Source organism: Sinocyclocheilus grahami, unplaced genomic scaffold (assembly GCF_001515645.1).
Source record: "Sinocyclocheilus grahami isolate Dianchi unplaced genomic scaffold, SAMN03320097.WGS_v1.1 scaffold72.1, whole genome shotgun sequence".
NCBI classification, from domain to species: Eukaryota; Metazoa; Chordata; class Actinopteri; order Cypriniformes; family Cyprinidae; genus Sinocyclocheilus; species Sinocyclocheilus grahami.
The window spans coordinates 1,837,977-1,852,819 of record NW_015505251.1 but is presented as its reverse complement, the minus strand read 5'-3'; the positions used below and the strand labels follow the sequence as shown (position 1 = coordinate 1,852,819).

Below are 14,843 nucleotides of genomic sequence, written 5' to 3'. Positions count from 1 at the left end.
AGGGGACAGATGCTGGCTCTGATAAGCCTGTAAATTGAATTTGGTGGCGTGCTGAGGTTCCCGATGCAGCCTCAACCCTCTTGCATATTTGAAATCCGATTCTGCTGCAGATACTAAGTTCATATTTGCATTTACCGCCCATTCCTTATTTCTCTCTCTGTCTGTGTGTGTCTGGAACAAGACATCTGAGGAAGACTCCCATTGCCTTCAGCTCTCTGCCTTTGCTGCTTTCTGTTTTGTATTATTTTTTCTTGGGATTTCTCTAAATCTAGACAAGGTTGTTACCACACAGTGTTACCCAAGGGGGTCTATATTACCTCGAGGACACTGTTGATAGATAGATAGATAGATAGATAGATAGATAGATAGATAGATAGATAGATAGATAGATAGATAGATAGATAGCAAATTGTGTTGTCAGAATCTGTGTTCTGTCTGTTTGAATTGCTGTCAGATGTTGTAGTTACGGCATCCAGCAGGGGTTACGTGGTCATGCATAAACTTTGACCCTTCAGTGTCAGATGACCCTGTTATGCTGGGATCTGTGTGCACTGCCAAACATCATGTCAAAAACTGGTTAGTCTGTCACATGTCCATCAGGCAGCCCCTTCCTGTGGGTGGTTTTTGACCAGAGTGAGGCAGAATATGGGTCAGACTTTATACTAATCAAAAGTCTGGCACTGTGAAGCTAACCAAATTCCCACACACAGTAGTAAAGTTAGGCAGCTGTTGCATTAGTCTGTGGCCAATTAAAACAAATGTGTCCATTGTTTAATCAGGTTTTTCTTTTTTTCTTTTAAGAAATCTTGATCCAGGGAAAGGATTTCATTAATGTACTGCCATTCATTTATTTGCCTTAAGGGTGTGTGGATCATTTGGCGATGGGTAAACTGTACCATGATGCAACCCCCTGGAGCAAATAAGGATTAAGAGTCATGCTCGAGGCTGAGATTAGAGGGGTCTACTCCTAAGATAACTCACTATAATTACTCACTAAGATATTCTTAACCCAGTTATAAGGGTTCCAAGTAAAGCTACAGTCAGACCTGCCAGACAATCCAGATAAAATTTGCAGCTTCTTCAACCTCTATAAACCTTTAGATATAGCTAATTTAAAAAAAATGAAGAAATTAATAAAAAATGTACAGATTTCGTGTGTATTTATATATCATATAGCCTACATATTATATATGCATACATTTCTATAGCATGTGTATATGTATATATATATATATATATATATATATATATATACGTATAAGAGAGAGAGACATGAAGTGTTGGGAAGGTTACTTTGGAAATTATAATAGGTTACAGATTGCATGTTACCCTATTCAAAATGTAATAAGTGGTGTAAATATTTAAATTACTTTAAAGTAATGTAACTGATTACATTTGATTACTTTTCTAAATTTCTAATGAATTTTTTCAACTGTTAATCATTTTCAAACATTTAAACCAGGCAGGGTTAACGTTATAGTAGGACTCAACACTGATTACTGTCAGACTTCTTAAAATCCTTCATCTCTTGAATTAGAGGATTAAAATTACATTTTAAACCACAGCCACCACAAAATCAAACTTTAGCACCTCTTTTTACGAGATTGTTCTGATGTTAAATAAAGATTTAAAATCATAAGATATATGAGTTTAAATAGTTTAATAGCTATGATACTGTTTTTTAAATCAAATCTTTGCATAGTTATGACAGGAAATAAAGCATATAAACCCAAATAGAAAAAAAAAGTTATCAAATAAACGTCCTATTCTGTGTCCTAAACTCCTGAAACATTGGTGTCTTTAGAGCAGTCAATGCAATTTGAGAAAGAAGTCAGTCAGTGTGTGTGTGTGTGTGTGTGTGTAAATATTCAGATGTAACCCCCTTTGTCATTTTTAACATTTTCATAACTGTAATTTAATTACACATTTTTTCTCAGTAACTGTAACAGATTACATTTACATTTATTTTGTAATTATGTAAACCCATTACATGTAACTAGTTACTTCCCAACACTTGAGACATTTTATATGAATAGATTTATATATTATGTGAAATTACTATTTGTATGAGATGTACATCTTGCTTTTTTTAATGCAACACTGCATGCTTTGTTAAAGCCCACTTAAAATACATTTATGCTGTCTTGTCAGTTTCCCAAGTGTGGCATTTAGCTGCAGGTGTGCGAAGCCCAGTGAATGTTCTCTTACTTAACATTAGCCATCCGAATACCCACAATTCCAGCTCCAGTGCTTCTGTATTCATAACACACATTCAAAAGACAAATGCAGTTTCTCTAGACACTCTCTCGCTCTGCCTGCCAACGATCACTCATACTGTTCCTCATGTGACTCTCTGAGCCCTCCCTCACCTCTCATGTCACTGTTATTCTTTTCTGTCCCTCCTTCTCTCTCTCTCTCTCTCTCTCTCTCTCTCTCTCTCTCTCTCTCTCTCTCTTTTATTCTCTCTCTCTCTCCCGCCTAGTCTGGCTGCTATGTAGGGTAGCTCCGTGGAGACTAGGGCATTGCAGTGCAGTTGTTTTTGCTCACCTACCCTTTCTTATTGCTGCCTCTTTCTCACCTCAACCCTCTTTCCTTTTTCCTCCTCCTCTCCCCGCTCTTTCTTTATTTTATTTGACTCCATGCTTGTCTAAATAATAATGCTTTGCAGGGAAGCTTTAGGCCAGTGCAGATTTACTCTCATATTTACAGGAGAGAGCATCAGCACTGCACATCAATGCAGTTCACATTCACATTCTCCCTGCGAGCCAAGCTGTGCTCTGCTTTCTCAAGTGTGTGTGTGTGTGTGGGGCTCACTTTTCCTTCACATGTCTTAAATAGTATAAGGTCAATTTTATTCAGTGTTTTTGTTAACCAGTGTTATTTTTGTGTTATTGAGATACTATTATAGTTTTTATTCATATTTTGAATTTTTTTATTCATATATTTTTCGTTGTATTTCAGTTTTATTTATTTTAGTGCATCAAGCATTTCTGACTGAAAATGAGAAATGTTGCCTTGGCAACTAGATAAAGAAAATTATTAAAGTTTTGTATTGTATTTCAGTTAACATTTACTTTATTTTGTTTAATTTAGCAAAAATGTTTTTTTATGGTTTTAGTTAACTAAAACAACAACCTTGTTGTTAACTAATGCTATTAAAATCATTGCTAATCAGTAAATTGAAATAACTCTGAAATAAAATATAAATACTAGATGAAAAACTTAAAATTAAAAAAGCTTTAATGAAAATTATAAATGTTTTCTTTGAAACAAATTGAAATAAATACTTAAACTAAAATAAAAATGAAGCTTCAAACTAGGGGTCGACTGATTATGAGCATTTTTATGGTTATCCGTGTTGATCATTTTCAAAACTGATTTGCTGATTAGGGTTGGGTACCGAAACCCGGTACCTATGTAACCGGAATGTACTAGAACCAAATCCGAACGCAGATTTCGGTGCCTCATTTCGGTGCCATGCCTGAGCGATCGATTGAAATATTTGTCCTCTGGTTCTCCGAAACAGATGTAAGAAGCATCATCACCTGCACCGCATGTGAAAAATAATAATTTCCCGACTGAGAAAATGCACGTGAACTCAAGTCGGAAAGCTCTAATAATACAAATCCAACACATCTTTGTAGTAACGAGAGTGTCCATGTTGTTTTCACATTCCGACTTAAAAGCACAACTCGGGAAATGAGAGCATCCGAGGAGCGCGTGAATGCAGTAATTACACTTGCTCTGATGGCAGCAGGTAGCCTTCCGTTAACTAAGCTAAACATGCTTAAATTAAAATGCCTAAAGCTAAACCTCCCTTGTATTCACATTTATAAACCTGTTGTCCAACAAAAGAGAACATTATAACCTTTTTATAATGTTTCCACAACACCAGTCAAATGCTTCCTTTTGTGATCTGATGAGGCTTCTTGTCACAGAATGAGGCAGAAAATGTTCCATATGCTACTTTAAAAAGAATATATATCGATTAGCAATAGATTATAAATTAAGGTGACCATACGTCCTCTTTTCCCCGGACATGTCCTCTTTTTGGACCTAAAAAAATGCGTCCGGCCGAGATTTCTTAATTGCCCAAAATGTCCGGGATTCGGCTGTTTTCTTAATCTCACTCCCACTGAATCTCTGACCATTGCCGCCTGCTCCCGCAACATGTTTCGCTCCCGCGATTTTCATGTCCACTCCTTTAAACATTCTAATATTCTATATCATTTTGGCGCATCAGGGAGCCGCTCTCAGGATGCGGTGTATTTAAATATTTTTGAATGAGCGTTTGCGCTGTTTACTTTCTGTTTACACGCACTCTGTGTAAAGGGAGCACATCTTACAAGATCAGATATTTGTCAGTGAGCTCAGGATCTGTTGAGCAGCAAATACTCCAGCATGGTCTTGTCAGTCATCTCTCCTTATTCTCGACCTGTGATCAGTCAAAGCTGACTCCGGTAGCTCTTGTTGGATGCAGGGTTGCCAAGTCCGCGTTTTTTCCACAGAATTGGGCTACTTTTAAACCGTTGCCATGGGTTGATTTTCCCAAGTGGGTTAAAAGTTTGAAATATTGCATAAATTACATTTGACTTAAATGCTTGTATTGAAATATTTTGCATTCTACCCATGATAAAACTTTCATGGACTTCTACATTAACTGTACCCTCCTGGTGGAATGACCTGCCCAGCTCAATCCAAGCAGCTGAGTCCTTAATATTTTCAAGAAACGGCTGAAAACACATCTCTTTCATCTTCATTTGACTCTCTTAACTCTAGCACTCTCTATTCTAATGCTACTTCTAATTTTATCTGCTTGTTTTTTTAATTAAAAAACTTGACCCTCTAACATTTGCACTCTCTATTCTATTTCTATTCTAACTACTTGTTTTATTTATAAAGAAAAAAGAGCCTCTAACACTAGCATTCTCTATTCTTTCTCTATTCTTTCCACTTATTTTATTTTTATTTATTATAAATAATAAACTTCTAACACTAGCATTATCTGTTCTTTTTCTGTTCTATTGAATTTTTATTTAAAAATTACCCTCTAACACTAGCATTCCCTATTCTTTTTCTATTCTTTCTACTTGTTTTCTTTTAATTTATTATAAAAACAAAATAAGCAAACAAACAAACAAACAAAAAACCTTGCTACGTATACTGTTAGGTGAAGCCCCGCCCATGAACCCCGCCAATCCATAATTTTATTTTTTAATAAGTATCAGTTTAGGCACCGGAACCGTTTTAAAAGTATCGATTTGGAACCGGTATCGGAAAAAAAAAAAAAAAAACGATACCCAACCCTATTGCTGATAAAATAATTTAAAAGCATTTAAAGAAATTTTTTTTTTTTATCAGAGCCCTTGTTATTCTTAATTTTGACATTAGTTTTCATTTTTACACCAGACATATCAGTTCAAAATATTGGTGATCGGTCTACTTGATCTGTAATCATCGGTATGGGCATCGGCCCTGAAAAACACATATTGGTCGACTCCTACTTCAAACTACATATAAATATTTAAAATAAATAAAAATAAAAATTACAAAAGTACATAAAACAAACTAAAATTACAATTGTAAAAGTGCAAATAAAGCTAATTCAAATCTGTATTATTTATTTATTTACATTATTTTGTATATGGATGTATTTATATTAATTATTTAAAAGTTAATTCAAAATATTAATAACTACTATAATAGTATATAAATAATACTAAAATAACACAGATTTTAAAATATTCACAGATGGGTCACAGTGGTCAACTAGATTTAATTTATTTTAAATAGAGTAATTTATTTGAAAAATATAATTTCCCACATCCTTAATTAAGGGTTACAATATGCAAATTCCAGTGAACATAAAATCATAATTTCATTTAATTAGATGCCTGGTCTTATTGTGGTTGATTCATCAGTGCACATCATTCCAAATAAAAACAATTATATTCACACTTGTCCTTTAATCTCTTTATTCTGCTTTTATTTGTCTGATATCATTTTTGAAAACCTTGTCCTCAACCAGTCACAGTAGTAAGGACACTATACCCCTTTTTAGTTATCACAAAATTCCCCATGGAGAATTTATATTTCATTTTTTGAGAATGTTTTATAGCATGCCCGCTCTGTCAGTATCTTTTCACCCTGCCGAGACAACTTTTAACGATCCGATCATTTCCTCTTGAATAAAAAGCCCTACATGTTGTTCTCACTCTGATATAATCACATATCTCAATTAAGTAAACTGGTTTGCAAACATTTCAATTTTCACTTTGATTTTGTTTAACTAGGTCTCTCTTTACTCATCTTCCTTCATAGGTGGGTGCAGATCGCTTGTCCTCGCCTCTCCATCGACTGGGGAACGGCTTTCTCCAAACCCTTGCTGTCTCCATATGAGGTACACAAGTCTTGCATACATGCACACAGCACAATCCTCCATTTACCGTACTTGACTATGAAAGCGAAGACAAAAAGACCCACGCAGACCTTAAGAATCCCCATCTCCCTTAACACACGCCACACAGCTGTACTTTCCTTTCAGGTGTTCACCTCTGCCCCGTCAGTCCACATGCTGCCCGTCATGTTTGTCATGAGTGTTTCTGGCCATGTCTGAGTGCCTTTGGGACATAAAGGCTGTGTATGCATTTGTGTGAACAACGTGTGTATGTGTTAGTGCTCGCAAACTAACATCTACGCACACACTTTAATGCTAGTGAAGGAGCAGGGTTTGTTTACCCACCGTCTCTACTCCACAGAGACAGACGGGATGAGTCGGCCAGCTCTGGGTGGAACAGTAGCTCCTCCCAATGGCCGACTAACTGCAGCACCTCTCCAAAGGTGTCTTTCTCTCTCTCTCATCACCAGAAGCGAGTGTGCATCTCGATTCATGTCATGCCAAAACAGGACTTAGCCAGAATCACACACCAAGGGTTTTTCCTGGGGTAGGTGTCTCGGTTAAATCCCTATTCCCCATTCCCAGATGCAAAACAGAAACATATGGCGGATTTTTATCTGCAGATAGACCTCATTAGGATGCCTGTTACTCTTCTTGCTTAGTCTAGCAGGAATATATACTATTGGTCGACTGATATTGGGTTTTCTGTGGCTGATACAAAAATCAATACTGATATCTGGAGATGAGGTTGTCCGATAGCTGATATAATCCTTATTTGTGTGTGATTTTGAAAGAAATGGATAGTTTTATTGACCAAGGGTTCATTGCTGTGATTTTTAATAATGTTAAAACATTAAAAATGTAATGTAATAAGTATATTTTCATAATGTACTTTACATGCGATGTTTTTATTCATGCAAAATAATATATATGTATATATATGTATATATATATATAAGTTTTTTATTATGTATTTTTATTGTGTGTATACTGTGTATATTTATCATGTATATATAAAATACAAACACATGCATGTATATATTTAAGAAAAATATGTTATGTTTATATATTACATTTATTTATATATTATATAAAATATAAGAATATAAATATTTAAATGTATGTACTATGTAAATATTTTCAAAATATTTACTGTATGTGTGTATATATATATATATATAATACATTGATATCATTTATAAAATGAGTTTATATAAAAAATTATTAAAAAATATATATTCGATTGTAATCGAAATAACATTTGTTTGTTTTATATTTATCCAAATTTGCCTTACATTTCAAAAATAATAATTATAAAAATAATTTTGACAAATCACTGTTTTTATTTTATTTTATTTGCTTTTATTTAATGTGTGCATTATATTTGTCACAAATGACAGTCTATTGCATTACAAATAATAAAAAATAAAAAGAACTGTATTCTTTAAACATTATCTGTCAGCGAATTCTCAGCTTGCAGCAATGGCAGTGTTGCAGACTTTGAAGTGTGATTGAATTACTGTATGTTTAAACAATATCCACAACATCTCAAACTTAGAATCACCCATCCATAATAATAGTTTGCCATGTGTTATTTTTATGTTCTTTAGCCCGTCTACCATTTTCTGCTTATTTTCCAATGTCAGATGTGGCTTTTTCTTTGAAACTCTGCCTAAAGGCCAGAAGCTGGTGTTTAGTGTGCACTGTTCAATGAAGCTGCCAGCTGAGACTCTACTTGAGGCTCTGATGTGCTTGTCCTCTTGTTGTTGTGCACGTGGGCCGTTCTCTTCTCTCTCTGTCCTTATTTGATCCAGTTTGCTAGCTTTTTTCAAGACAGCAGTGCATGAAATAGTCTTCATCTCTTAAAAGAACAACAGACTGATGAGGTTGCTAAAATATGTTTCTGTTTGGTCAGTTTTATAACCAAATGTGATACGGTACAGTGACTTGAGAGAAACGAGTTTTTGCTTTCCACAGGATGTTAAGCAGGACAACAATTTTCAACCCTATTAAAATGTTTATTGAGTACCAATTTATCACATTAGAAGGATTTTCTTAGTAGACTGGAGTTATGGCTGTAAAAAATGGGGCTTATATATTAACATATAAATATATATTTGTGTTTATATTATATAATAAACATATAAATAACGTTATTTCAAACAGTAGTAATTTATAATATTACTATTTTTTTATAATTAATGTGTTATAATTTACTGTTTAAAACTGTGAGTTCAGTACGATTTTTTTTTTTTAAATCAGTAAATTAATATTTTTATTTAGCAAGGGCACATTAAAATGATCAAAAGTGACAGTAAAGGCCTTTATAATGGTAAAAAAAATCAGTTTCAAATAAATGTTCTATTCAGCACAACTTTTTTCAACATTGATAATAATAAGAAATGTTTATTTAGCACTGAATCAACATATTAAAATTATTTCTGAAGGATCGTGTGACACTGAAGAAAATCGTAAAAATATTTCACAATAATACTCAAATAAATGCAGCGAAACAAATTCAGCATTTGTGAGCTTAAAAGACTTCAAAAACATGAAAAAAGTCTTACCGACCACAAACTTGTATTTGTATAATGTATAATTGTAGTATATAATTTAGCTTTTTTTTTAAGATACTAAATATAAAACCTAAATTAAAACAATGAATTTTCAGATGTGAGGATTACTAGGTTTTTTTATATAAAAAAAAATATATTCGATTGTAATCGAAATAACATTATCAAAATAGGTTTTGATTTGGACAGAAAGTTAATTTCAATATGACTATTATTATTTGTATACATACATCATTATGTCCACAGTCCTAAAACATAATCAGTTACAACAGAAAATATTTTATGCAGTGCTTATTTAAAATTCACTATGTGCACTGACAATGCTGTTGACTTGCAATATTTTGAAACTGCCGTGAGGGGAATCTTCTGTTTATCAGCCAAGCAGGCATGGTTATCTCCCGACACCTCTCAAAATGACTAAATATCAGCCTATTAATCATCCTGCCCGATATATCGGTCTATAGCAACAATGTACCCACTGTACCAGGAGAAGCTCATTTATGTTGAGATTTTATGGCATCATATCTCTTAGTGAATAATGATAATGCTCAGTAGAGCCATATTGAAGCACTGCATAATCATATGTGGCTCTCATATTCTACATGTCACCGTAATCCATTTTCATTGCTGCTTGGCCCACGCCGGAGCTCAGCGCATTTGGTGTCGTAGAAGCGTAGAGCAAATGTGGCATTATGAGAATACATTCAAATGCAGCAATAGCACGCTGATGTTTTGTGAAGGCTCAGCCCATAATAAAAGGGGTAACAGTGTTCCTGCCCAGCCGGTTTGCTTAAACATGGAGTTCATAGTAAAAGTATTTTCAGAAACTGCCACCTTAATGCTTCTCTGCTTGTGTTTGCTTTTTCTGTGAAGTCGAGAAATGAGAGGATGTAAGGGAGTGTGAAAGTGAAGTATGAAGAGAGAGAGAGAGGGCAGTCATTTTCAGTGTGTCTCATGATATATTTATAGTCAATATGACACACTTGCCTCTCATGTCAGTGCAGGGATTAGCAGGTGGCTTATGCACAGCTCTGATGAAAAGCCAGTAAAAGAGAGATGGATGTGCCAGGGTTAATAAGAACAGGATGGATGGAAGAAGAGAGGACGAAAGACTGGTGTTGGCAGCACATCCAAAGCAGATAAAAAGCTCATCCAAGATCTTATCTCATAAAAATAAATTTTTTCATCATTTTCAACATCGCTAATTGACTATATTCACACAGAAAGTCATATACCGATATATGAATTTAATATTATTAAGATGATTTAACATCAGTGTTAATATATCATGTACAGCACCATTCTTATTTTATTTTATTCTTTTATTTTTGAATAGTATAAATACTATTTTAATAATATTCAATCTTTTGGATTGAATATTTAGTTGTTGTTTTTTTCCATAAACAAATGTAAGTAGTTAAATATTTATAAACTTCTTGACTTTTTGGTCCCTACATAATTCCTTTTCTTCCATTTGTTTCATTTCCTAGTTTGATTATTGAATTATTATTATTATTATTCAAATTGCTAACAATTAACATCAATTTAACAACAAATATAAAAATTGAAGTAGTGCCTCTGTATACGTTTCTTGAATTTTTTTATCCTACATGATTTCTATTACCCACTGTATATATATATATATATATATATATATATATAATTTGTTTTGTTATTTTTTATTAATAATTAATTGATATACTATATATTTATATATAGTATCATATTATATATATATCTTTTCTTCCATTTGTTTCATTTCCTAGTTTGATTATTGAATTATTATTATTATTATTATTCAAATTGCTAACAATTAACATCAATTTAACAACAAATATAAAAATTGAAGTAGTGCCTCTGTATACGTTTCTTGAATTTTTTTATCCTACATGATTTCTATGTAATAACTATTAAATTAGAATGTTGTGTTATAATGTTTATGATATATGTAAATGTATATATAATATGTAAGTGTGTGCGTGTTTATATATATATATATATAATTTGTTTTGTTATTTTTTATTAATAATTAATTGATATACTATATATTTATATATAGTATCATATTATATATATATATATATATATATATATATATAGTGGATATGATACTATATATAAAGAAAAAAAAAAAGATTAAAATAAAATTATTCATATTTATTTAGTTTTCTACAAAATTAATAGTGAAATAGTGCCTATATATACAGTATATAAATAGTTTTACTTTTTGGTCTCTACATACATCTACTTCCACTTGTGTTCTTTTTGGCTTTAACTATTGTTTTAAAATATTAATAATAAAATGTGAGTCAGTCTGTTCAGGCTTTTGATCACAACTCTGACCAAACAATATATATATATATTTTTTTTTTTCTATGTAGGGTTAATAAGAGTCTAAATTATTAAATACATAGCCTGCTATATTTCAGAAGCCTCAATTTTCACAGAAAAACATTCAGGCGAGAACTTCTCGACTGTCGCTTTTCCAGTCAATAAAAGCGAGTGACTGTAGCATTAGGTTTTGAAAGGTATTTAAGAGAGATTTATGAAGAAGCGTTTGTTTGTGAGGTATTGTAGTATTGTTAGCGGAGAGAGACAGTCCTTCACCGAAGGCGGGGGCGTTTGTCATTTCTCCAGCGGTATTAGAGCCGTTCGTTACAGCGCATCTCGCTTGTGAAGTGGGTATACGTGCCCACGGGCGGAGACGAACACGGCGCATTGATTATTCATATAAGCAGCTCAGTCTGACGGGTGAGATCCTGCCGGAGTTTATGTAATATAGCCACATGCATGAGGAACTCCTGCATTCCTCTGGAGGCCTGCTAATGTATTCGTCTGCATTTGTAGGTCACATGGAACAGCACGGATCTCACCTCGACTCAGAGGTTCGGCTCGGTGCATTTCACCAGTGGGGGGAAGATCTTTGTGCATCGGTAATACATAGAGCCATCCGGGAGATGGTATGCGGTGTGAGAGTCAGGTGACTTGCCCTCTTCAACGAGAAGCGCCGTGTTTGACTAGAGCTCCCTTGATATCCGATTGCGCTCATAGCTGATGTGTGTATCGACCCGTCAGCTGTTGGCAGCCCTGCCATGTTGTTTTCTCAAGATTCTTGCTGTTCCTCTGGCTTGCAGCTACAGTGTTTGATGCTGCAGTCTGATGTCTTTAATTAAAAATCCCTCTCTCTTTCAGGCAGCAGTAGCGCTGCAGCAGGTGGGATGGCAGGAGGTGTATCCTATGGATTTCTATTCCAATCAGAGCCTGGGGGCCTGGACTCCAAATCACCCAGACAACCAACCAAAAAGGCCTTCTCGCAAACTCATGCAGGTGTGCATATGGAGAGTTTTCTGGGGGGGGGGTGTAATATTTGCAGAGATAATATGTGACCATGGACCACAAAACCAGTCATAAGGGTCCATTTTTTTATTGAATAAGCTGAATAAATAAGCTTTCCGTTGATGTATGGTTTGTTAGGATAGAACAATATTTGGCTGCAGTAATGCAACTACCACGTTCAGGGCCCAGAAAGGTAGTAAGGACATTGTTAAAATAGTGACACTGTGACATTAAATATTGGGGAATATTTTACTTTTATAGAAGTTGTTTTTGTAGTTTCTACATCTTTAGGGCTTTTTTTTAAATTACAAATTCCATAGTTTGTTATTACTTCTTATTTATTTCAAAAACCATATAAGCATGGTAATGAGGAGGACCATGGTTTATTTGTTGTGACCACCATCTTACTAATACTAATCAGTTCAACTCTGGATTCTATGAACTATAGTAAATTTCATTCGGGCAAAGGATCATTTTACAGAATAGCTGTAATAGCTTCTTTCTCTTTAAATGTTTAGGTCTAATTCATTTTAATTGAGGCAAAATGTTAATTCAATAAGAGCCTGATTAAAGATCATTATCAGTGTCTTATATAAATTAGGTGTTAACTATTTACAAATGTTAAAGTTCTTAAAGAGATAGTTCACCCCAAAATTTAAATTGTCATCATTTACTCACCATCATGTCATTCCAAACCTGTTTTGCATTTCTTCTGTGGAACATTAAAAGAAGATAATTTAAGGAATTCAAGAAGTTTTTGTCCATGTAGCAGAAATCAAGGGTATTCAAAATGGTTTGGTAACATTCTACAAAATATCTTCTTTTGTGTTCCACATAAGAAAGTAAGTCATACAGGTTTGGAATGACGTGAGAGTGAAGAAATGATGACAGAATTTAATAGCAGTCAATTTTCTGCATTCTAGCTCAAAATCATTGCTTTACTGTCAAGTGCCTTTATATGTGACAAAATTGCATTATTAGGTTTGTTGCATTTGCTGGGAATTCAGTAATATCTATCATTATTTATTTCTGTCCTGTTTTATTTATTCATTCATTTACTCCAATCGAAGGCTCTATAACCCAGCAAAACATGCACGAGGAGCTTGTGATCCAGATTGGCTGGATTTGTCCAGCGCCTAGTCCAGCCCCGTGTCACATGATCCTTCAGAAAACGTTTATTATTATCGATGTTAAAACCAGTGGAACCATGACACTGTTGTTGTTTTTTGTTTTTTTCAGAATTCTTTGATGAATAGAAAGTTCAAAAGGACAGAATTTATTTGAAATAGAAATTTGTAATATTATAAATGTCTTTACTGCCACTTTTGACCAATTTAATGCATCCTTGTTGATTACAAGTATTCATTTCCATTGTTAAAAATAATAATAATTTACTAACCCCAAACTTTTAAATGACAGGTTTATTTATTCATATAATGTGAGTATATGTGTTTTAAACCTGCCATAATTAGTGACAGATAAATTAACAATGACCTTTATTTTCCTGATCTTTGAAAATCAGTGCAAAAAAAACTAATGTGATCAGTTGTGCAAAGTGCACCGATACAACAGAAACAAGAAACTGTGAGTTTTTAAATCCGCATAGAGCGATGGCCTTCGGTTTTGTAGTTTGCTTGGACTTCCAGTTATCTCTCTTTGTCTTCCCACAGAAGGCGGGTTCAGATGTCGGTCAGCAGATGAGGAGATGTTGCCGTGAACAGAGCGCCTCCTGTGGCTGCCAGCCGGAATAGCACGGCCAACCACAGATCACTGTGGACATCTGCAGGAGACAAGCGAGCCAATCAGATCTCACTATTGACATCACAGCCCAACACACTTCATCAAATCAACCCTCAGTTGACACGAGACAGTGAGAGAGAGAAAACACAAGTGAGAGAGAAAGAGTAAGTGTGTGTGAGAAAAAGACAAATGTGAGGAAGTCTGTATGTGTGTGTGTGTTTTGTGCGCTGACATGTCACTGGTGTGTGTGTGAGAGAGATAATCCGTTGAAAAAGAAACACTGACCCTGAAAGCACAATGTTTCGTCTTGCGGCGAGTGGGTGGTTTAGTTTAACGTAATCATCTTGTCCCTCACTTAGAAAGGAGCTGCCAGCCACTTTGCATAAGTGACCTTCATCCTTTCAAAATTACAGCGGGAAATGAGAGCGTGTTCAGAATTATTCTTCTGCAGAGGAAGATAATACTCATTCTGAATTCCAGCTCTGACTTTTTTTATTTCCCATTATGCCGGGATGAGAGATTCTCCAACAGAAAGGAGCTCTTTGAATGTCTTGTACAGAATGTGTTTTAGTTACGCGCAAAATAAAATTAAATGTTTACAATTTGCTGTCAGACTTTGATTAACTGCTGCTGTATGAATGCCAGTATATATTTTGCCTTTTGTAATCACTGAACAATGAAATCCAGAATGGATCAGCGGTCAACTGAAACACATGGAGCCAATTTCCCTGAAGCGGATTAGGCAGAGTTTTGGCTGTCAGTAGTGATTATTCATAGTGAAATCTTTTATAGTCTGA

The 14,843-nt window shown here is 34.3% G+C and overlaps 1 protein-coding gene across 1 annotated transcript in view; it reads left to right on the top strand.

Annotated features, from left to right (window-relative positions):
- dph1 (diphthamide biosynthesis 1) overlaps positions 1–14,628 on the top strand; it is a 125,975-nt gene extending 111,347 nt beyond the window's left edge. Inside the window, exons 11-14 of the mRNA XM_016272703.1 lie at positions 6,322–6,400; positions 12,163–12,297; positions 13,977–14,210; positions 14,406–14,628. Coding sequence (XP_016128189.1) covers positions 6,322–6,400; positions 12,163–12,297; positions 13,977–14,057 — 295 coding nt within the window. The 3' untranslated portion in view covers positions 14,058–14,210; positions 14,406–14,628. The remainder of the gene's footprint in view (positions 1–6,321; positions 6,401–12,162; positions 12,298–13,976; positions 14,211–14,405) is intronic.
- Positions 14,629–14,843: the final 215 nt, after the last annotated feature.